Raw genomic sequence first — 24,426 nt, 5'->3', positions numbered from 1 at the left:
CAATGTAACAGAGAACATAAAAAAACAGATTAGCTTTATTCGATTTTAATTAGACATAACTAAATTAATTTCTGAAGTTTATAATGTTATTGGTTAATAATTTCTTCATACAACAACCAATTTTACATGTCTGAAAGAAAAAAACACGCATGTCTACTTTCGTCCTTCTCACTCATTACATTGCGTCATGCTCCTTCCATATTCCATATATCTGCGACATCTTATGGTTTCAGTAAGGCGTGAGTATAATACCGTTAGCTCCTGTTCTATTCCTGTTCAAGTCTCAGTGATGTAAGCTCGTGTGTCCTCAGCCCTTTAAAAGTTAGGTTATGTGTCAAAGTTCCCGCCTAATTTGTGAAGTGTTTTTCTTTTTTATTTTTATGTGAGTATGCTTGTGTTTATTTTGAGATTAGGTTTTAGATATTTCTGATACTGTTGTAGTTTGTTACATAGAAATATAGAGAATAATGACGCGTTTTCATTACAATTTGTATGTATAACTATAAGATTAAACTAATTAGTTTTAGTGCTGAAAAATATTATTTAAAATTAACTATTGAATCGACTTTTCTTTTTCTTTCTAAAACCGGAATTGTTATTAGTTTAGGAATTAGAATTACGGTATTCATAGCCAAATTTATGTTACATTAGACTATAGAAACCGAATAAAAATTGTTTTAACATTATTTAGTAATATCAACATATGGATAAAATATCATTATTAATAGAAAAACATAATGTATAATATAATAAAAATAATAAAGAAATAGGATAAAAATAAAATAGAATTAAATTTAACAATATAAGTCTTATAATATGTTCGCCACATAGATATATGAATTCTGATTTTTATCGTCCGTCGCGTCGGGTTTGTGCCGCGAACCGATATAAACTAAAATAATTTTTTCAAGTTAATAGTTTAGAATAGTCGATTAATAATTATAATTTATTATTACTAATATATTATTATCATGTCGACTGTTTGCCCTTAACCCCCAACATAAAATTATTACAAATAACTAGAGTTAATTAGTTTTAAAATGTACAAAACAAAATATCGGGTTATCGTGAGGTTATAAAGAAGACCGTTTGTCTATTGTGGCTGCTGAAGGAAAGTTTTTGTTGATACTGATATTAATATTATTATGTTATTATTTTTATTTTATAGGTGGAATATTTATATATTATTTCATTTGTAAACATAAATATGACATTGAACAGTAATTATAGTTACAATCTTTTAATTATTGAATTAATTTAACCAAAAACATTGTTTTTCGTAGAAGCATTTTTAACCAGACTCACTCATAAAATAAAAATACATTAAGAAACACAGGATTTATTGCAAATTTAGTAAACTTTTTCCGATGAAATAAAAAGTATAATAATTTAATTATAATTATTATAATAATAAAATAATACAAAAATACTAAGGATCCAATCAAATTAACTAATTAAAATTAATTTAAATTCTATGAAAATACATTTATCGATATAGCGTTTAAAATAAAAAAAAAAGATTTATCCACAGAATTATTAAACAAAGTACACGAAATATATATTTTATCACCTGTCTTTACTTCCTAAAATCACAACTCTTCCTAATCCCTCCCTGTGGTCGATTAAAAGTAGCTGACGCCCACTTGCATGGCGTAATGTTACGAAATTAAAAACTTTTTTTATACCTAGGTTACAGAACATATTTTTAATTGCTATTCTGATAAGAGCCAAAATCATGAGTTGTGTCACGTAATAATTTTAAAAACATTTTTATCAAAAATGTTCATAATCTCTACTTTTTTGTTTTTATTTATAAGATTGTATTGTATTTCTACGCGCATTTTTAAATTTTATTAAAAGGTCTATAAAATTTTGGAACCCGTCGAAATATTGGAATAAAACTACAATTCATATAATATTTTCAAGATTGCTATAAACTTAGGCTGCTATTTTAGCCAGGTTAAGACACGTTCCACGTGGCCCTATACTCTAGCCTGCATAAAAACATCAATGACTTCATATACCAAAAAAAAATTGAATTCCTTAACCAACATTTGGTAGGTAATAAAAAGTTACAGTCATAAATAAAGAATCATTTCGTCGTGATTTCAACCAAAAGTTTTCCATTCAATACGTATCTAAAATAACCACATTCTGGTTGAACGAGCAGGCTTCCTCACTCAAATAATAATAGGCAATAAGTCAGCCCGCTAACACGTGTTGAGACCAAATAATAATTCTAAAGAGACGATTAAATTTATAATTCGCAGATGCTCCGGCCACGCGTGATCGTATACAGAGAAAGTTTATTTTTATAATAATAGCAAAACCATATGCGCAAAGTTACGAGCAAACACCACATGTCAACACCTCTACTTAGAGATTACTGAACTTTTGTAGGTAAATGAACCTATGAAGATGGCACAATATGACGTCATGCCATGCTATGAGGACGAGGACATGTTTGACGACAGAAACGACAATGTTACAGACTTACACGCCTACTACATGTCGCAATTTAATTTAGAGCTTGAGAACAGTAGCAGAAACAAGAAAGTTGACAGCTTCAAGTATGGGGTTGAGGAGAGCTTTGACTTCGAGGTATTAGATAGTTGGAACCCGACAACGAATAGCGAAACCGAATTCGGAATTATAGATCAAGTTATAGACAATAATATTAATGAGCAGAATATAAAAGAAGTTCTATTAGACTTAGATAGTATAGATTTTGAAGATAAAACCTACAAAATAGATAAAGTGCAAGACAACAAGCTTTATGAAACGAATAATGATTATATTGATGACGAATCACTGATCGATGAACTGTGTAGAGAGGACGGTGAATCTTGTCGATTGACTCCAGATTTTAATGAAGAATACTTGAGTCCTGTTACAGCAGAAAATAATATGTTACCATCGATTGATACTGTGCTTTCAAAACGGTATTGTAACTACAATGTTGAAGAGAATCAAATGCAGGAATATAGCAACGTGCCAGTACAACAAACAGTTGCACCCGTGAACAGTTTAGAACATTATAGTTATCCGAATAATATTCTGTATAATTTAGAAGAGAAGAAGTATGTATTGCCTGATACTCCAACGAGTTGCAATGAATTCAGTTTTGACAGAAATGAAAGGAAAATTTCTGTATCGGAATCAATTGAAAGCGATGTTCATAGTTCAAGTTACTATGATGAGAATTCAGAAAATTTCGACGAAGATGACTTGTTTGTTAATCTTGATGATTTTGGATTAACTTTTGAAGGAGAAAGCAATGTGGTTGTTAATGATGTCAAGCCTGTAAACCAGAGAAAATCTACAAAGGAAAAGAGTCAAGGTAAAAACAAATATAAAATTCTAAACAATAAATAGTTTCCGCTCAACGATTGGTAAAAAGCGACGGTATTTTAACAAAATTTTATCGTGTTATAGGTGAAAGAGTATGTCTATGGGAACACTGTTACGAAAGGTATCCCAATCAAAACCTTTTGGTGGAACACATTGAGAGAGCCCACGTCAACACGTACAAAGGTAACTACAATAAGATTTATTAGCCTCATATTTTTTCTCTGATATTTCGATATTAAAGCACAGCAAAGTATAATGCCTGGGTTGCATTGGAATTGATTGCACAGGGCGTATTTTCAGAGCTTGTCAACTTATGTTTTTGAAGTTATACAATTTTACTACTTAAGATATTAAGACCGATCACTTTTCTTGGTTGTCAATTTATCCATATGAGTATGTATTTCGAAGTATATAAGTATGTTTATCAATTCGGTTACTTGCTTACACTGCTTTGGAATTTGGAATGACATGACGTTGATTTGTCCAATGATATCTCGGAGATACCGACACCAAAGCGCATCAAAGTACATATAAACCCGGTTTGCACTAGAATAAGTTGCATTGGTCGTATTTTCAGAGCTTGTCATCTTGCATTTTTAGTTAATAGGTACAATTTTTCTACAGTCAACCTGGATAACTTTGAATCATTTGGGTAACATTGAACACAATTGATAAAGATTTATTTTAGTTTTGCAAACTTTTATCAATTGTGTTGGTTTCATATAAAAAAATAATCGAAACTAGTTTCAATTCCCACGTTCAAAGTTACCCAAATTGACCTTACTTAAAATATTAAGACAGATTATATTTTTGTCTCCAGGTGATGAATTCAGTTGTCTCTGGCGAGAATGTGCCCGAGAACGTCGTCCTTTCAACGCAAGATATAAACTCCTTATTCACATGCGAGTACACAGTGGACATAAGCCCAATCGATGCCATGTAAGTAGTTTACGCTTTTCAGTACATTATCATGTTGCTGCTATTTTATTATTATTATTAGTGCTGAGGGGGAGGCCTATACTCAACAGTGGGTGGATACGGGCTGATTAGATAGATAGATAGATACAATGAAAGGCCCAGATGACGTATAGAAAATATGTCAAAATGTATAAAGATGCTGAAGACTTTAAACTCAACTTGAACTTAATTAAAATAAAATTAATATCCTAGGCTTGCTCAATATATTTGTGTAGAAATCTTTTCGATGTAGCTTATAATAAAGAGAAGATTTTGACTGTCTTTTTTTTCCAGCACCCTGGCTGTGGGAAAGCATTCTCCCGGCTGGAGAATTTGAAGATTCACGTGAGATCACATACTGGTGAAAGACCCTATGCCTGTCCAGCACCACATTGCAGGAAAGCCTTCTCCAACTCCTCGGATAGAGCTAAGCATCAGAGAACACATTTTAATGCTGTAAGTATTTTGGAAGTACTACTATTACCTTAACAAACAGATTACCTTCTTATTGTATGATATGATATACTTAATTAATTTATGAGTACGGCTCCGCCTGTTTTTACGTTGAACATAATTATGAACTACCATACGGCCATTTTTTTCTAAACCAGTGCAGGGGTTATGACGTAAAGAAGAACAATTATAGTTTTACAAAAAGACAGCATAAATAATTAATTGATTCTTGCGAGAATCGGACCCACGACTATCTTCTTTTGCACTAAGAACACAGACACGGAATATTGTATACACTTAATTTTTTTATACATTTGTTTATCATACCATAGCCTAACATCGAAATGTTAACTATTATTTTTTATTTCCAGCGACCTTATGCTTGTGGTGCAGTCGGTTGCGGCAAAAGGTACACAGACCCATCTTCCCTCCGCAAGCACGTGAAGACGCACCCTCACATCACAAACGTGCCTCGAACTTGCATTCCTGCCACCAGGCCTATGAGGAAGCCAGACCAGGAACAGACAGTACCAAGTTCTCCAGCAAAACTGACCACTCTGAGATGTATCAGGGATAAGTTGACTGTACCAAGACTGCAGAAGTTATAGATCATAATGATACTGAATGAACTGCTAAGCTTGAGTTTCCTTAATTGGTGGCAAATGAGCTGCCAACAAAAAAGGCGAGGTATTCGGTTAGGGACGTGTACTGAGATATAAATAATTGTACATTAAATGATGAAAACCTATGTTTTTATCCCATTTAAACACAGAAATGTGAGATTTTGTCTAGTTAATACTCTTATTAAAGGTACGAAGGAAGCAAAGAAGGTAAACAAAATATATCAGTTAGGGGCGAATTTCGAGCGCTAGGCAACCATTTTTTTTATTATTTGCTCAAAAAAGTAGACTAAATTCTAAACGTTAAATTGCTCAAATTTTGTGGTGGAATACCTTAATTCCTTTATTCTATAGAAAATAGGTTTAATTTATAAAATTCTTTGATAAGTATTCAATCAAATTCGTAAAAAACCTTAGTATTATGGATAGTAGCTCAATAAAAGACTGAAGGAACTAAATTGGCTCAATTACAAATAGTTAATAAGTTTTACAATTTATTATGCTAATTAGGAAAGGGCACATCTCAAGTTACGGATGTAAGACATGTGCTCTTTTCAAAATTTCGAATAGAAATCGCTGTGTTGAAAACACTGCGACAAAATTAAGTTAGTTTTTATGCATTAGTTAGTATTAAATCGATTCCAAAGTATACTTAAACTTAAGTATTTTAATGTAAATACGTAGATACCATATTTTATTTGTAAGATGTAGAACTTAAACTAATATTAACGAAAGGATAGGTTAGCTAGTCACTAATGACTGCCGCAAGTGTCTTCTTAGCAGCATTTTTAGGTAGGCCTAGCCAGCTTGGCTCAACCAATTTGGCTTTTGATTAACCAATTCGAGCCCTGAAAAGAGCTCCTTCAAGTATGTCCATCATTTTGATTTTGATGAGAGCATTGACATGCATGGTTTGTCTATTTATTTTTTATTCTGTATTTTCACTCACTTTACCGAGTTGCTGGATTATAATAATATTTTTAGGAACATCCCAAATATGTTAAGTACAGATTCTAAATAAGTTAACTAATTTTGTAGATATTTTACATAGATCTCTTTGAAAAGACCTAAAGTAATGTTAAGTTAATTATAAGTAGTGATAAACAACTTCCATTATGTGCACCTACGTTTGCTCAATTAAAAATAAGTTATTGTAAATGATAATACTATCTATAAAAATGTTATCTGTATAAAAAATACATTTTCAAAAACGTTTGTACAGTCACGTGCATAAATACACTAACAAGGTTTCATATTTCGATAAACGGAAAAGTTTTTAAACTTTTATGCACTGTGTATGCTTCGTAGTTGATTTTGATATTAAAGTAAATATATAAAACGTAACGATATCTATTTTTCTTGGGAAGGTTTGTGTATGTACAAACTTAAAATATGAGCAGACACTTCAATGTTCGAAACAAACCAATGCTAATCAATCGACGATTTGTTGACGCCTATTGACATTATATTTTGTCAATCTTAATAAGATAAAAAATAACCCAGATAAAGATTAGCTTGGCTAGCTTAGGCTGTAGCGCAATTCTGTACAGTCGGTATTGTCGAGTATCGAAAGTACGACATTTAAATTAAATGCCATGCCAAAACAGTTTGTGCGACGCTGATCAGATTTTCATACTCATTTTTTCTATAACTAGGCGGTTGTCCTAAGTCAATTGTGGTAGAAAATAGTGCTACTGGTCACATGTTTTAGCCCATAACTGTACTTATATAAAAACAATATCGTGTGCACTACCATGCATTATAGTGTACATATTTTTCAAAAATCAAAATTGTGCAACGTTTTAATCTGATCTATGAACTTTGACATTATGTATTGTTTATAAAAGTAACGATTACGACACATAAACATTATATCAAAAAGTTTACTACCTATCTTTATAACCAGTTGGATTATTTTGATTTTATGCAACGGACACAAACTTTTCAAGTAATATTTTTCATACAGTCTTCCAATATCTATTTACATACATACATAATATCACGTCTTTTTTCCATAGGGGTAGACACTAGGCCAATACTGAAGAATGCCATTTGAAACGTATCTATCTAATATATAAAATTCTCGTGTCACAGTTTTCGTTACCATACTCCTCCGAAACGGCTTGACCGATTCTTATGAAATTTTGTGAGTATATTGAGTAGTACTGAGAATCGGCCAACATCTATTTTTCATGCCCCTAGGTGACACTCCTAAGTGGCAAAACACCGTTTGCCGAGTCAGCTAGTTTAATTATATGTATTTTGTTTATACAGATGACATGTAGTAAATGTATTTAGTTTGTATTAGAGTAATACCACACCAATCGATTGACAGTGACGCTGTTGATGGACAATAGAGCAATAATTTTTAGAAAAAAGACTTCAAAACTTAATATTTAAATTATCAATTCGTTATTTGGTAACATACGGATGAACTGAGATGGCCTTCCTTTTTTTGAAAATGGGTAAAATCTATTGTCTTGTTTAATGAAGGTTATTATACTCTGCAATTTTTTTTTAGTATTCTACCATCGGTTGACAGCGATCGATAATTTATCGATTAGTGTGTTAATACTCGTCAATTCTCATCGCAAATTTTAATATTGCCTTGTTATATTATATTAATTTATATTAAGTTTAATCCTAAAATGTACAAATGCTTGCTTTCCAAAGAATCTCGTTAGGATTACTTACTTACTTAAGTATATTCCGTTTTGAGATCTCTTTATTTGCTCATTTTATTATAATTTAAGTTGAGATGTTTGAACATCTCGAGACAGTTGCTGTCTTTAATTATTAATGCTCAATTAAAAATAAGTTACATTTTTATAATGTGTTTTATTTACTTTTCTGGAAAATAACGACCATCATGCCCCGCCTTTGAATTCATAAATAATTTAATCAATGTCAAATAAAAACTTTTTACTTTTAAATATTATTAGATTTGCTTAGTCTATATTAATACGACATTGCTAACGGGTCTACGCGATGAATTGCATCGATCGTGATCTGGGGCTGGGAGATCAGTGTGTACCTGCGATAGTTTAAACACTTCGATTTTACATTATTTGTACACTTTTACAGTAGCTGAAATAGCAAATATTTTATTTTTTTCAGTAACCAGGTGACATACTAGTGACGCAGAAAGCAGCTTAGTAATTTCACAAACGCTATAGACATTTTAAATCCTATTTATAGATAGAAAATCTGACGAAACGATATTATATTCACCACATCCCATTTTCGTACGTAACAGGAATAAAAAAATTGTAAACATTATTTGATAGACATGGTTTATTTCCATAATAACAAGTAAGTCAGTGCCCCCTCATATTGCCGAGTGGGTATAGGTAAAAAAAACGTTATCGTGAATTATTTAATACTTTTAAAGATAATTTGTGACCTGCGGTCTGTTTATGTCTCTTGTTTCGTATCATACTGATTAGATGATAATATGGAGAAAATTATAATTTTTCTAAGAACATCCCGAAAATTCTACGAATTCGATGATTCGAAGTGTTCTGAATAGGGGCTGTTTAAAGATTCTTGTTGGGCGATTTGCATCTAAATTCAGACACACAAATATATTAAGAATTAACATTTCTAATCTTTCTACGAAGTCATACGACAGAAAAGAATAAAAGCACACAAGTAAAATATACTCGGGCCACCTGAGTATAAATTAAAATAATTCTTCTCAGATTAGACAAATATAAAGAGAAGAGTAGTACACTAGAGGACAATCACCTGGTTTGATTTCAAACTAAGCAAAACCTTTCCTATAGTAACTAAACAACTGAAAGACTTGCATAACAGCTTCGAAGTTAGGTAGAGAAGCGATTAAATGGGTTCTCAATAAACACATCCTTCGCTACGTGTCTTCTTTTATCCTACCACAACCCTTACGGAAAGCAGCCTTATCATTATGCCATACACGTAATAGAATACAGTTAGAATAACAGTCAATAAAAAGTTGTTATCACGCTTAGTAACATTTTCATTTGACCCACTAATATCAAATGACCCTGTCACACTACATAACAACTAATTTAATAATATAAATTGATATTGTTTATTTATTTTTATAGTTTACGGAAAGAAAGTTTTGTTTTGCTCACTTTTGTTTGAGTAGCCTCAAAAGTGTGTTGAAGAACACGATTTTGCGACCAAAATGCAATAAGATTGGGAATACAACGGGTCTTAATAAAAACGATTGAAAATTAAAGGTGATGACTTATACGAGTATGTTGACCCAAAGTTTCCATCGAATTATCGACCAAGACTAAGGTAGGTTATACTATTATGGGTAGGTAGGTACAAGTTGCGCGAGTTATAAATCGTTAATCTGATTTGATGGCAGGATAAAGTTTTTACCACCGTAGAGCGAGTTAGAATCAGTGTGAATCTTAAACTCTGTTTGGGTATTTATTATTCTTAAATACAATAAAGAATAATTAGATAGAGTTTTTTTGCAGTGGTGAGAGATGAGAAGAGTTAATATAACTACCATAGTAATATACTGCACTGGCTTTTATTAGTTCTATCAGCTACCAAACAATTTCCAAGAATGTTTTGTGAAAAACAGATTCTTACTCCTATTTTTCTAAGGTCAGCTGCTAAATTGCCGTTACAATAATACCCAGAAATTTGCAATGTTGCTGTAAATAGAACTTTTAAGCAACAAAATGCATACAACCACTTATTTTAAAAACAATTTTGATACTGCGATGAACGTAATTAAGAGAAAATAAACACTGATAGGGAGTTGGTAACATGAAGATAATCTTTTTTTGACTACTTACGTATTCGGTTATCTTGAGGTCTGGAAGATAGGCCATTTCGCTTGGTATATAAGCTCATGTGCACCGACTTACGGTATCAGAAGTGCTTTGTTTAAGCACAGCGCTCCTGAACGACTTGGCATTATGAAATTGTTAGTTTTAACGGCGATTATCGGTGAGTATTGTTTCTTTATTTTAAATCTGCTTTATTTATTGTAATTTCTATTTTTTGAATGGCTATTTATAAAGTATTTCGGTTTTTTATTTATATGCCTTGGTTTTTAAAGCGAATTCGTTGATAGTTTAAAATAAAACATTTTGAAGTTGTCACATATTGTAACAAGCTCATATTTTAGAGATGTTTTGGTTTTCTCTTAAAGGAAAAGGCAAAATAATAATGTTAATACATTATTCATCAATATGCGTCTTAATTTGAACCATAATTTACTTGCACCAAAATAAAAAATGCTAAAACATTTGACTTATTTATCTCTGTAATGATTGAAATTGTTACTTAAAATATTTTTTTTCATTTGCAGCCGTTGTCGCCTCTAACCCGGTGACAGAAGGCCAGAAATGGCCCTGGCAAGTCGGTAAGGTGTACAACTACGATGTGAACTCATACACCTGGACCAAGTTCGAGCAGAGCGATTACAACGGAAATGCCTTCAAGGCGCAGTTCATCGTTCGTGTCAAAGCCCCTGGTCGCCTCGTGGCTAAGCTCGACAAACCTCTGTACGCGCAAGTGGCAAGCCAAGAGAAGCCTTCTGATCTTCCCTACCAGCCCTTCCTGAATATCGACCAACCCTTCGAAATCCTAGTCGATGGCGGTCGTGTTCTTTCTCTCAACCTCCCCGCTTCCTTCTCCGTGGACTACCAAAATTTGATCAAGGGTCTCGTGAGCGCGCTCCAGGTGGATCTTTCTACCTACGGCCATGTCCACGAATACCCCAACAGCTACGACAAGGAATCCTTCCAAGGTCTTTTCAAGAAAGTTGAAACTGACCTGACCGGTGAATGTGAGACTCTGTACTCAGTGTCTCCTATATCCGCTGAATGGCGCCGTGAACTGCCCCACTTTGCTTCAGGAGAGGCTCCCGTCGAAATCGTTAAAAGTAAGAACTATGGTACCTGCAACAAGCGTGTAGCTTACTACTTCGGCATCCCCGAGGGCGCAATCTGGAATGGAATCGCTTACGAAAACGATGAAAAGCAATTCATCAAGCACACATCAGAGGCTCGCATTCTCGCTGGCAAGCAAGGGACAATCTTCAATGCTGAGGTTATGGACTCCGTCTATGTAACTCCTCTTTTGTTCGGAAAGCAAAAGGCTGAAGTTAAGAGTTATGTCAAGTTCTACCTGAACTCTGTCGAACAAGATACCGCTGCCGAATGGCAACTTTCCGAAAAAATCGTATCAGTCAACTCTCTGTTGTACACTCTGAGCGAGAGTACATTCTTCCCTAAAGCCACCGAAAAGACCGTTGCTGATGCTCAAAATCTTCTCCAGAGAATAACTCCCTTATTGAAAGACCCCAACAACTTACCGAAATCTGACTTCCTCTCCAAGTTTAACATTCTCTCGTATTTACTTGCTACTATGTCCTCTGAACAACTGGATCAGTTGACCGCCAGTCTCGAAGTCGCCAGAACTTCAAAGAACGTTGACAAGTACAACATGTGGGTTGTCTACCGTGATGCTGTTGCTCAAGCCGGCAGTGGGGCCGCTTTCCGTCAGATCAAATCCTGGGTGTTGACCAAGAAGGTTGAAGGTGAAGATGCAGCTGAATTGATTGCGTCCTTAGCCAGCGCTCTTCGTTACCCTACCAATGAAATCCTGGAAGAGTTCTTCAACTTCGCTGTGACCGCTGAAGTACAAGAGCTGAAATTTGTCAACACATCTGCTCTGCTCGCCACCGCCAAGGTCTTCCGCTTCGCTAACCACGACATCTTTGTCGTCGACCACATTATCCCACGTTTCTCTAAAGACTTGAAGGCTGCCATTGAGAAGGGCGATAGCAAGAAAGCTCAGGTCTACATCAGAGTTCTCGGAAACTTGGCTCACTCTGAAGTAATCCAAGAGTTTGTGCCTTACTTGGAAGGAAAGATTCCAGTATCGAAGTTCCTTCGTATCCAAATGATTATCAGCCTTAAGAAGCTAGCCAACATGAAGAACCCCTACGTTCGCGCCGTTCTGTATAGCATCTTGAAGAACACCGCTGAGCCTTATGAAATTAGAGTAGCTGCTGCCTTGAACATCTTCATGGCTTTCCCTACCGCCGACATGATGCGTGTGATGGCACATATGACCAATGATGACCCCAGCACTCAAGTGCGCGCTGTTCTGCAAAACGGCATTACTTTTGCCAGCAACCTGAAAGATCCCCGTTTTGCTAAGCTGTAAGTATTACATTAATACACTAATAAGTATAATGTTATTGTAGAATCAGATCTTATTAAAATTAATGAGACGCTTTACGAAATATATTTACATAAAATTTATGTTTCAGAGCTAAGACTGCAAGCGCTGTTAAGGACATCATCGCTACAGAGAAATATGGCTACCGCTACTCAACCGACAGCATGATCGACATGTACAATGGTGATGATGAGGTGTCGTTCTTCAGGGAACTGTCGTACATTGGCAGCGAAGACAACATTCTGCCCGTATACCAACGTGGAGCATTGAGGAGCAGGAGCACTGCCTGGACTGAAGAAAACTCGGTAATTATCATAAAAAATATTAAAAAGAAAATAATTTGTAATACCACCCAAATCAAACTCCACTAAGATGCCTGACTGTTGAAATATCCTCTCATTGAACAAGATAAAAAAACGTCTACAGCTTTTAAAATTATTAATTTTCTTTTCAGTTTACGTTATCCGTCTCCGGCATGCAGCTGCTGATGGACTACATTACACAGTTATTCGCCACCCGCGGCAAAATTGAAGCAACCGATTTCAAATTCTCAGCAAAGAAGATTGCTGATTTGTTGAACATCAAACGTGAGCCTCGTGAATACCTCGAAGGTTCATTCTTCCTTGACAACTGGAACCAAGAGACATTCTACACTTTCACAGAGGAGGAATTGCAAGCATTCATCGTTGGCTCTGGCCAAAATCTGGAGAAGTTTGTTACTGGTTTCAATGAAAACTATGTAAAAGTATTGAACCAGAAACAAGTCATGGTCGTATTCCCTCTCGCTATGGGTGTGCCTTTCGTTTACGATTATAATGAACCTGTCCTGTTCAGCTTTGCCGGAAAGGTCGGTATCGAAAACAAACAAGATTCCTACGTTCGTTTGAACAACGAACTAACAATGACTTACGCGAGAAACTTTGACGGACGTGTTGGTTTCCTGGACACCCTTGGCAATGTCTATGCCACCAATGGAATTGTCAACAAACTGCAAATGTACGTTCCTGCTAAAGTGACCGCCCTGCTTAAACTTGGCGATGTTAAATTCACGTTCGTCTTCCCTGAACAAGATGCCAACATTATTCACTACAGCGTGTGGCCATACAGCTCTTTGCAAAAGAAGGAGTCTCTTCTGCCTATTTCTGAAGAACCTACAACTAAATACATTGAGCGCTCTAAGAAAGTTGCGTTACCTGACTTCAAAATTGGATCCTGGACTGGTATGGCTTACCAACTGAAGGGATATTCCTACTCTTCGGACTACAGTGACTTCCTTAGCCTATTTGACGACGATTTGCTTAAGAACTTCTACCATTTAGTGTACCAAAAGGATGTTGCACTGACTAACTTCAACTTCAAATACATTGCAAAGGAAACCAAGAACAAGGCACTTACTTTGTCTACATACTTTAGTAAGTATTTTTTTATAATTAACTCATCGAGTCAGTTAATTCATTCCCTAAAAAAAGTGTAATATTTATTGAAATTATTGTATGATCCAGAAACTTTATTTTTGTTTTCTATTACTTACAGATACCGCATACAATGTAAACGAAGCCGGTGAAATGGGACCAGCTGTTGAAAACAATGATGTGCAGACCACCAACGAAGGTCGCTGCGAGAAGTTGGGCAAAAAGATCGCCGCAGGCATCAAATCCGCTAACGTACAGGCCGTAGATATCTCTGCTGTCTTTGACGGACAAGACAAGACCGAGTTCGTGTTCACTGCCGCTTACGCCAACAGTTTTGTTGACCCTAAGGTACAGGCCGGTTTCTTCTACAAGGGTAAGGAACAGATCAACGGTGTATTCAGAATTACGAAACCCAAAATCGTCCCCTTGAACTTCGAGGAGGCTTTGAAAAATGACATCAAGGTTAAGTACGAAGCTGACATCAAGTTCGGCAGCGAATTGAATGTGCACTATGAAGGTTTCGGTGAGCGTTCTGAGGAATATACCGAACAGCTTAAGAATGACCCTAGAGGTGAACATTGCCTGAAGGATGTCAGCAACCACAACCTTTACCAACAAGACTGCTACAAGATGGTCATTAGAGCACACGCCCCCGACACTTTCAAGGGTAAAATGACTTACACCGATCTCACCCCATCAAACTTTGACGTTACCTTCTGGATTTACGAATTATTCAAGCAATACTACTCTTGGGAGGAAGAAGAAAACCCCCTGAAGACAGCTGCTGAAGGCACAATCGAAATCGAAGCTAAAGCATTCTACTATGAGGCGTATCTCAACTACCAATTCATTACTAAATATGGAGTCCTGAACTTGAAGAATGTAGAGGGCATGTACTACTATCCTTATGCCATGGCTGCTTATGCTCCCATCACCCCTTGGGAACGCTCCCGTAACTGGTTCACAGGCTACCAAAACCTGCGTAAGTATCTAAATTAAGTGGAATGACTTTAATTTTCGTCTTGTTGGAGCGGATTTTTTATGCAAATCTTTTATTTTCTCGACAGCTTACTGTGCCGTTGACAACAGCAAGATCTGGACATTCAGTGGACGCAGCTACGACTACAGCCTGTCTGGATCCTGGCACGTCGTGATGGTCGATGAAGCCAATGACTTCGCTAAGTGGAATGACTTGGTTATCCTGGCTAGGAGGCCCAGCGAGAATCAGGAGGAAGTCTACATTTCTTACAAGTACGTATTAAGGACTTTAAAAAAAAAATTTTAACAATTAGTTAAACTACGATTATTTATACATTTTTGTTTTGTGTAGGATTGAAAATGGCAAATACGTTGAGGTCGACATCAAGCCCAACAACGTCGAGGTCAAGAGTAACACTAAGAAGACTTGCGAAGGTGCCCTGACCACATACTGGGATGATGCTCTGCAAGCTCCTCTATTGGAGTACTACTCTCTTGCTGAGGGTATCAAGGTCTTCAGCCTCCACAACGGTCGTGTCCGCATCATTTACGACGGCCAGAGACTGATCATCTTCACCGATGACCACCGCAAGACTACCAGAGGCGTCTGTGGTCAGAGCACCACCCAAATCAGTGACGACTACATGACTCCATGGGGTCTAGTGGACCTTCCTGAACATTACGGAGCTGCTTTCTCTTTGGAGGGTGAATTCAGTGACCCCAAGACCGTCGCTCTGAAGAACGCAGCTAAACTGAAGGCTTACCAGCCCTTTACCAAGTTTACCAAGATTCTTCATTCCGATGCTGAATGGAGTATTGCCTTGAACAAGTCCGTTAAAGGACTTTAAATTATTAAATTAGTATGTAGGCATGATGGATGAAAAATTTAGTCAAATTTGGCATGTACCTGGACTGCGATATTATTGTTATGTACATAAATATTATATTGTATTATATCTAGCATATTAAATATCCTTGTTATATAAAGTTTTAGAGCACTGCTCGATTAACATTCGATAATAAGTCAGCAATCAAATCGATTTAGTGCTTTATCACTTGCAATTTAAAAAATGATCTGATTCTAAAACATATAAACAATAAATTAATACAAGGAATTATTAAATAAACAACTTTATTTTATTTACACCTATCGTTTACAATTCAAAATATACCACAGATCTCTTTGCAAACGACATCATTAATTTATAAACAAAACCAAATAGGTGTTTAACAGAGTTTACTGTAGACACATTGTAGACATTATTAAAAAATACAGACCATGAAAAACAGTGAATGATGGGAATATTACCAGAGCAACAAAATCAACATTCTTTTTAGTCCGTCAGTCAGATTATAGAAATATATTAGACACAAATAAAATAAAAAGGCTCTTAGTTAAACGCTTTAAAGTTAGCAGGTAGTTCTGCCATCTCAATGACGCTGCTGCATACAATATTACGTCATGTGACTGTTAGACTCACACGGTCTCCGATATTTTAGTAACTTACTTTAAAAAATTACACAATCGAAAAAACAGAAATTCATATCACAACAGATTCGCATAAAGACACAAAAGGTACATGTAAGCAGAAAAAAGAATCACGGAGATTGAAAAAAAAAATTATACTTAGTTAAGAAAAAATATAATAAATGTAAAACAAATCCTTACATTCTGAAATAATATCAAGCCGCGTTACAAAATTTAAAAGTTAATTTCATTCATTAGGAAGGTACTGTACGTTTGACAAAAAATTAAAAGGACAAAAATATATCACAATAAAAAACTTCGTTTAAAAAAATCAACGATTTAAATGTAAATTGTGTCATAGCACAAAGGACCTGTGATAAACGTTACTTAGAAATTGGTATTAGATACCGTGCCCAAACAGTAAGACATTTTGCAGCAGGCGTATTATGTCGTGCAAAACCAACTTATCGCAATTAAATAAGAACATTGTTCTTCTCCCTAAAATTATGATAATACGTTTAATGTATAATAGAATACGGGAATTAACGCGAACACGCATTTTACCTTAAAATGCCTAACGTTTCGGCGCAGGTTGCACTCGCCGGGGTCCCAGGCAGACTGTAGGCGTTAATTCCCGTATTCTATTATACATTAAACATGCAACGCGAGAGTTTAAAAGTTATGGTAATACGTTATGTAAAGTAGCAGTGTATTGCTTACTAACGCTTACTGACTATCAAACTGAGATAACTCTAGTTTTTAACTGAGACACGCAAGGCGCACGCTGGACTAAGTTATTGAACAGGAAGAATTGAAATAATATTGACAATATAACATTGCCGGTATAATATATTATGTGAATGTGTCTATGAAAGTCATTTTTAAGAAGAAAAAGTCTGTGAAAGTACATTAACAACAGTCTCACCATCTCTTTATGGAACAAAAATTATAGGTGGCGAAAATTCTTCAATCCACCTCTGCCTTCATCATAGTTTGAAACAGGCGTGTAACAATTTTACATTATATTGGTTGGCCGTAAAATTTTCTATAAAGCGCCTACATTTAGTTTTCCGCAATCTGAATAAATGACAATCATAAACGGATAACTGTAGCTCAATTCTCTATTACTATCGACTACCGACAACCGACCTGTCATCGAGAAATTTTGTAGGAAAATCTGATCAGCGCCTCTGACGGGCGTCGTAGGAATCATTTCAGCAGTACATTCTAAATGTCAAAATGTCGATAGCTAGCCGGTTGTCGGTAGTCGATAGTGGTAGAGAATCGAGGTACTGATCTCTGTAATGCTCGTAAAATATACGTTGAAAAGAAGCTTATTACAATATTATAGCGTTCTATATGTTTGCTTTTGTAGAGTCACAGAGTTGTAGAGATTAGCATTTTATTCAATAATCCATTGAAATGTTCCATATTTTAGGCCTTACAAAGAATCAATAAGTGTGTGTGTGTGTGTGAGTAATAAATATCAATTGCTTTAATGTTGATTTAACTTGTATGTTTGATTTTTTAGTATTTTTCAAAGGCACTAAAGTAGTAGTAAAGTTCCCATTTAGTCAATATGACGGACTCAAAACCTTTCTTACATGGGCGGAATCATAGCTATCATCTTTGTAGAGAGCCTTAGCATGCACGTTTTTGTTAGATAATGGATAATGATTAAAATCAAACGGGTTACCATCAGGTGCACGAGGGCGAGGCGAGTTCTTATGTTAAATTCTGAATTTTATATACTTCCGCCAGCAAGGCTCGAATACTAGGTTCTCTACTAAATTTTCGGACTCTAACAAAAGTAGTGTAATATGGCGAAAGACTAATAGATAATTGTATAAAAAAATAGGAAGTGCGCATAAGGGTTGTGTATTATTTGTTTATGCCCCACTACAAAACGGTGCGCCGCGCAAACCAGGTTATATTTAGTTTTTACTTCTGAGCAAAGATGTTGTTATCTTGTTACTCATAATTTATTGTAATGTTTAATTGTTAATAATTTATAACAATTTTGGAAAAATACATAACGACTATAAACAGAATTCGTATTACATAACATAAAATAAAAAGTATTTTGGCTAACCGTTGACCTATTTGGATAAACTTAGATATGAATTCCAAAACAAATGATCTAATATTTAATACAAAAGTTTTGGTTAGAGAGATCAAGTTATTGTGGTGTTTATGATTACAACCATGCACTTGGTAACTCGATACGCCCTTGGCTAATTTCGAAACAGCACGTGTATAGCCAGACATTGCTGAAACACGTGCTAACATTTTCTTGAACTATAAGTCCATTTGGAAATATTCTTGGTAGGTTATTGTCTATCTTAGGGATGAGGGTGCCAACTAACAACCGGCTGACACTTCTGCCACTATCTCATGGCTTATATGCATCTCTTTTGCTACTTCAGATTCCAGGGGCAGTACAAAATTCATCAGTTTTGTTATGGTCCCCATCGGTAGTAGCCTGAAATATTCTTGTTTGGGGTATTCGTATCCTAAAAGTTCCAGTCCTTTCTTTCCTACAACGTTACATTCATACAATATATGCTTCATGGTTTCCGCTGCCTCAATACAGTGTCTGCATTCATGGCTCCTATTTTGTCGAGCATGTAGTTAGTGCGATAGAATTGCCAAGATTCTAGGTAAAAAGTAATTATCTGTTAAACCAAGTTATAAACTAATTACGCGAGAACACATCTGAATTAATTCATCCACTATTATGGATTTTTTTTCTCACTTTTAGCGTAAAGTAACAAACATTCATTGAACTTCCATCAACACAAACTTCCATTCGTAATTGTAGTTGGATAATATCCATATGACCATCCATAGTTATGTTGTGGGACTAGTTGAATCTAGCCGCCTGCGCAGGTGAAAGTCTATGTCTATAGTAACCCAGTGGGTGGTGACAGATCGAATGTAGAACTGGCGGCTAGAACTGTGTTATATAAAGTTAAAACACGCTTATGTTTATAATTAACTTGGTCTACCTGATATCGGTATACACGCGTACACAATATCAGATCAAGGCTGATTGTTTTTAATTATTTTAGACAACAGTCGGTGATCTGCAACGCGATTCTCTACAGACGATACTATCGAGTATCGAAAGTTTGACACTTAAAATATAACTGCTTTAAAAATTGTTCCTACGGTACCCGCTAGAGGAGGCAGTGATCAGGTTTTTTTGAAAAAGGTGTATGGATGGGAACGAAGCAAAGGAAGTTTGTAAGGATCGTACTAAGTGGCGTTCTCTGATCTCTGCTTACCCCTATGCCGTGATTTTATGTATGTTTATATAGATGTATATGTATGTATTTCTCCATAGTTAGCTGATTGTCGACAGTTGATAGTTGGAAGAGAATTGCGCGACTACTCCGCTTTGATACTTAACTGATCATTCGAACACTCTCAGACGATATCTAAGGGATAATACAAATAATGTAAAGGTATAAAATAAAATCCTTATGAAACTGTCAAGTTATAATACTCTTTAAATCCCAATACATAAATGTATACTTACTATTCCTATTCATGTCATCGCGCTCGAAAACCATCTAATAATATTTATCAGTGTACTGGAATCAGTGCCCTCGGCCTCGTCCGTCTTTTCAAAATTTTAGATCTAAACAGTGGAAAATAACTGATGCCTAAACGACTCGATTATTATTTTGACATTGTGACCTTTTTTTCGAAAATCAGTACTTTTATCGCCAATTTGAACCCGTGACACGATAAATAAGGTACTTATCGGTAATATTGTAGAACATAATAACTCTTATCCAAATAGAGTACACACATAATGGAAGGACAATAGGTCTTATTATTTTAACCCTCTACTGCATGGGCCCATTTATTGCACTTTTCATGTATTATTTCTTAACAAAGTATAATGTATGGAATAAACCTACATATCTTTTGCATTATGTGATAGAGGGCTAAATAAAGACATACTTTTATTACATCATGACTTAAAAAACAAAGACTTTAGGTGATAGATTTTAGTTGTTATCTGAGGTCGGTGCCTCGAGAAGAAATCATCTGCTCAAGGGATTAATTTACCCAGAATGTAAAAGTTAGGTTTCTATATTCTGTGTAATGATTAAGATTTCTTTGACAGTAAACTTATTAATAACTTTGATAGACAGTTGCGCTCACCATTCGGTAAATGATTCGGAGAGCACGTTAAAAGTCGGTCTCGGTTGCCATCAATAAGATAACATTCGTTTAGCCTTGTCGTAGGATTTTCGGGCAGCTTGAACCACGTTGACACTAGGTTGACCACTAACCCGTTTAACAGAGGTTCGAGGAAAGTAAGAGCAGGTATCCGATAAAATTATCACGTCTTTTCGTGTGTAATGAAAAAATCGACCGCACTGATAGTGTTTCAAGTTTAAAACAAAAAACATTGGAATGTCTCGGGGGTCGTCATAACAAACAGATAATAAACAAGTACTAACTACGCCAGGTCTGTTTCTAATTAACTCACAACATTACAAAAGATTCCCTATTTTTTTAAGATTTTTGATATACTTAACTAGCGGCTTCGCCCGCAGTTATTTTACAAAAAAAAACTACACTTTACACACATAATCCTTCCCCTTAAATCGGCCTATCTATTAAAAAAACCGCATTAAAATTCGTTGCATACTTTTAAAGAGCATAAGCATAATTAATACAGAATACACAGGAACAGACGCGGGAAGCGACTTTGCTCTTTACTATGTACCTAATGATGACGGCTAGATCATTTGATAAAACTAAAAATTATTAATACTAATTAAAGTGATAAAACAGGCAATTCTTGTGCAATATTTTATTCAAAATTTAGATTAACAAAACAAAACATAATTAGTTAGGCGATAAGATTTGATACTATAGGTCATAGTTTCAAATGATTGCTATTTTTTTCAAAATATAGCCTAAACAGTGATATGAGTTACGCATAGCAACTTAAAACTGGATATTTTTAGTACTATATTATGTTCTTTATGTCCATCCTATCCTAAATGCGATAGTTTGAGAGGATATAATATAATATATGTATGTATGTTCGTTACTGTTTCACGAAAAAACTACTTGACGGATTTTAATGAAATTTGAAATATAAATCGTATATACCCTATTTATTGTTATTATTAATTACGGGAAATCTTTTCACTCAGAATAGGTCACGGGCGGAACCTAGTGTTATTATAAACGTTAAAGTGTGTTTGCTTGTCCTTTTTTCTGGCCAAAGCGGTTGAGCTGATTTTATACAATTTTGTAGAGGTAAAGGTCTGTTAGATAACATCTTGTAAAACATCTTACATATTATTCAATTTATAATAAAAAACGGGCAAGCTGTTTAAGCTAACATTACAAACACTAGTAATAATAACTTTGCACTGATAAGCTATCCCATTGTTGTGTTAGAATTACATAACAATGGGATAGCTTATCAGTCATACAATTTTCCTGTCCAATCTGTCTTATTGTGGAACGCGCTTCCTCTTGAAATCAGGATGTCCACTTCTTACGTTTAACGTTCAACGTCTTACGTTTAAGAGCAAAGTTCGGGATCTCTTGTTAAAACAAGTTGCAGAAACTTCACACTTATCATAGTTTGTATTTATGAATTATATATATATGTATATTTATAAGTATTATATTTAGTTTATAGTATTTTTTAATATCGTCTATTTAGATAATATATTGATTTATTCGTATTTAATATTTTATCATTATTAATAATTATGTATGTATATACTTATCCATATTTATGTACACTCACATGAACCATTGTTATTTATTTGTAAACCTCTTTCTCAAATTAATTTTCCTCTTTTATTATTTAAGCACCTACTTCATTTAATCTCTGCATCACCCCAAGGTAGACTGGCAGAAAATGCCTTTGGCATTAAGTCCGCCTTTATACAATTTATGTATAAGAAGTTTAAATAAATAAATAAATAAATAACACCAATTGCTGATCTTGGTTATACCTACCTTAGAAAAAGTTTATTTATTTATTAAATAAATAAATATCATTGGACAACTCAAACACGGTAATTTGATTCCAAACTAAGCAGAGCTTGTACTATGGTAACCAAATAACTGATAAACATACTTATATATTTCTAAATACTGTATACTTATATAGATAAATTATATACTCGAATTTAAATATCGATGGTTTATACATTTACCACTTCAAGTAAAAAAGAAAATGTTCTCTAGCTAAGTGAAAATGACATGAATAGGCGGTTATACCAACACGACTCTTATAGTAAAAGTTGTAGGCAGAGGCGTATTACATAGAATCACGTTTCGATATTTACAATGTTAACCTATTGCCATTTACGTTACCAAGCTCCGGGCTACTTTTGAGAAATATTCAAATTATTATACGCAGTTGTATTTTTTAAATATCTGCAAAATTTTATCTAGGTACGGTTGCACTTTGTTAACGTCCATAAATTATCTGCTACATTAAGGTTAAAGATAACTATTTATTAATAAGATTGCATAATTGGTTTACTTTCCAATACCTAGATAAAATTGTTTATACATAAATATCACAGAAAATAATAAAGTGTGAGTATGATTAATGTATTGGAGGTTTTGTAGACAGTAGTATTATATTTTAAACCCTAGACGTAAAAAGTAGAGTGTATTAAGTTCGACAAGTCTGCCTGTGGGTGAATGTGTGACATCTTAGCTCCTAAACGAATGAATTGATTATTGTTATACTGTATATTATTCGAAAGCCGACGTGATCAAAAGGGTTGTTAAACTATAATTTTGGAAAATCTATTAAGGTGTCTGTTACTTTATTAATACTGAACTAATAGCTCTAACAAACTTTTATAGATCTGATAGGTTTTAGTTTACTTTGGTATCTAGTATTTTCAAGACAATTTGACTGGGGTAAAACAAATGCTGTACATATATTTTTTAAATCATCAATATCACGGTAAGCTAAGGGATATCCCTTTCTTTTCTCCACACACATGCATTATCACATACCCACATAGCTAGTGAGCACTGTCAATCGCGCAAAAAACAAAAAAAAACTGTTAAAACGGTAAAATAAATAAAATTCATGTAGAATTGAGCAATGATAAGGTTTTTGAATTGCGGTGAAAAGTACGTACATTAGAGCAGATAGTTAGTATCATGTAGAAATATATCAATGTTTTCCATTTCCTAAAATACTAGGTAATTTCAAGATAGATGGTGAATGACAAGGTGGACAACATTGTAAGATTTTTAGTCATCTAAAATTTCCAGCCTCGGGGCACAAATAGGAATAATAATCCACATGTATTGATATGTAATTATCGGCATTAACGATCAAACCCTCTAACAAATAGAAAACTAACTTTTCTGTTCATGAGAAAATTAGACAAAAATTTAGTGATATTGAAAGTTCATTTAAATTTTAAATAATTGTGGAGCAGTGTTATTTCTTGCATTAATAAAATATATTCCAATAAATGATTATTGAAACCATTTATTTCTATCATTTAACTATTTATAAAAAACATTTTCAGTCTACATCATAATTTTTATAAAAGTAAACTTTTGATAGTTTACCGCTATGTCCTGGGTACTGGGTTACATATAATTTTGGGTATTTGGCAATATATGATAGCTGAGGGAATGAAAAAGTACAGCCACTATTTACGCCATCCACAAAACACTGCTTAAAATATTTCTACATACACTATATCGGAACTTACGTAAACCACTTATTTTTATTATAATTATTTATGAAACAAATAGAATAAAATCTAGGATTGTTATAATTTTTATAAGCCTTTCGTAGTCGGTACATTAACTTAATTTACTTTCACGGTTTAACGAGTTTTTTGTTAAATACGAACTATCAGGTAGCACTTTCACAGTAAAGCTTTTCCCAACAATGTGTTACGTATAAATAATCGCACTCACGATCTCCTCTTAGATATTTCTATGGTAAATCATT

At 34.5% G+C, this 24,426-nt stretch overlaps 2 protein-coding genes across 2 annotated transcripts; both read left to right on the top strand.

Moving 5' to 3' along the window:
- Nucleotides 1-247: 247 nt before the first annotated feature.
- Nucleotides 248-8,213, top strand: LOC142983882 (uncharacterized). The gene is made up of 6 exons (XM_076131058.1): nt 248-382; nt 2,271-3,340; nt 3,436-3,534; nt 4,172-4,290; nt 4,603-4,764; nt 5,133-8,213. The coding sequence occupies exons 2-6, from the start codon at nt 2,413-2,415 to the stop codon at nt 5,367-5,369; spliced, it is 1,545 nt and encodes a 514-aa protein (XP_075987173.1). The 5' UTR covers nt 248-382; nt 2,271-2,412; the 3' UTR covers nt 5,370-8,213.
- Nucleotides 8,214-10,232: 2,019 nt separating this feature from the next.
- On the top strand, nt 10,233-16,115 carry LOC142984024 (vitellogenin-like). The gene is made up of 7 exons (XM_076131323.1): nt 10,233-10,337; nt 10,702-12,562; nt 12,673-12,886; nt 13,036-13,993; nt 14,115-14,975; nt 15,061-15,244; nt 15,324-16,115. The coding sequence occupies exons 1-7, from the start codon at nt 10,307-10,309 to the stop codon at nt 15,817-15,819; spliced, it is 4,605 nt and encodes a 1,534-aa protein (XP_075987438.1). The 5' UTR covers nt 10,233-10,306; the 3' UTR covers nt 15,820-16,115.
- The last annotated feature ends 8,311 nt before the right edge of the window (nt 16,116-24,426 follow it).

Source organism: Anticarsia gemmatalis, chromosome 25 (genome assembly GCF_050436995.1).
Source record: "Anticarsia gemmatalis isolate Benzon Research Colony breed Stoneville strain chromosome 25, ilAntGemm2 primary, whole genome shotgun sequence".
NCBI classification, from domain to species: domain Eukaryota; kingdom Metazoa; phylum Arthropoda; class Insecta; order Lepidoptera; family Erebidae; genus Anticarsia; species Anticarsia gemmatalis.
This window is presented reverse-complemented; position numbering and strand designations above follow the sequence as displayed.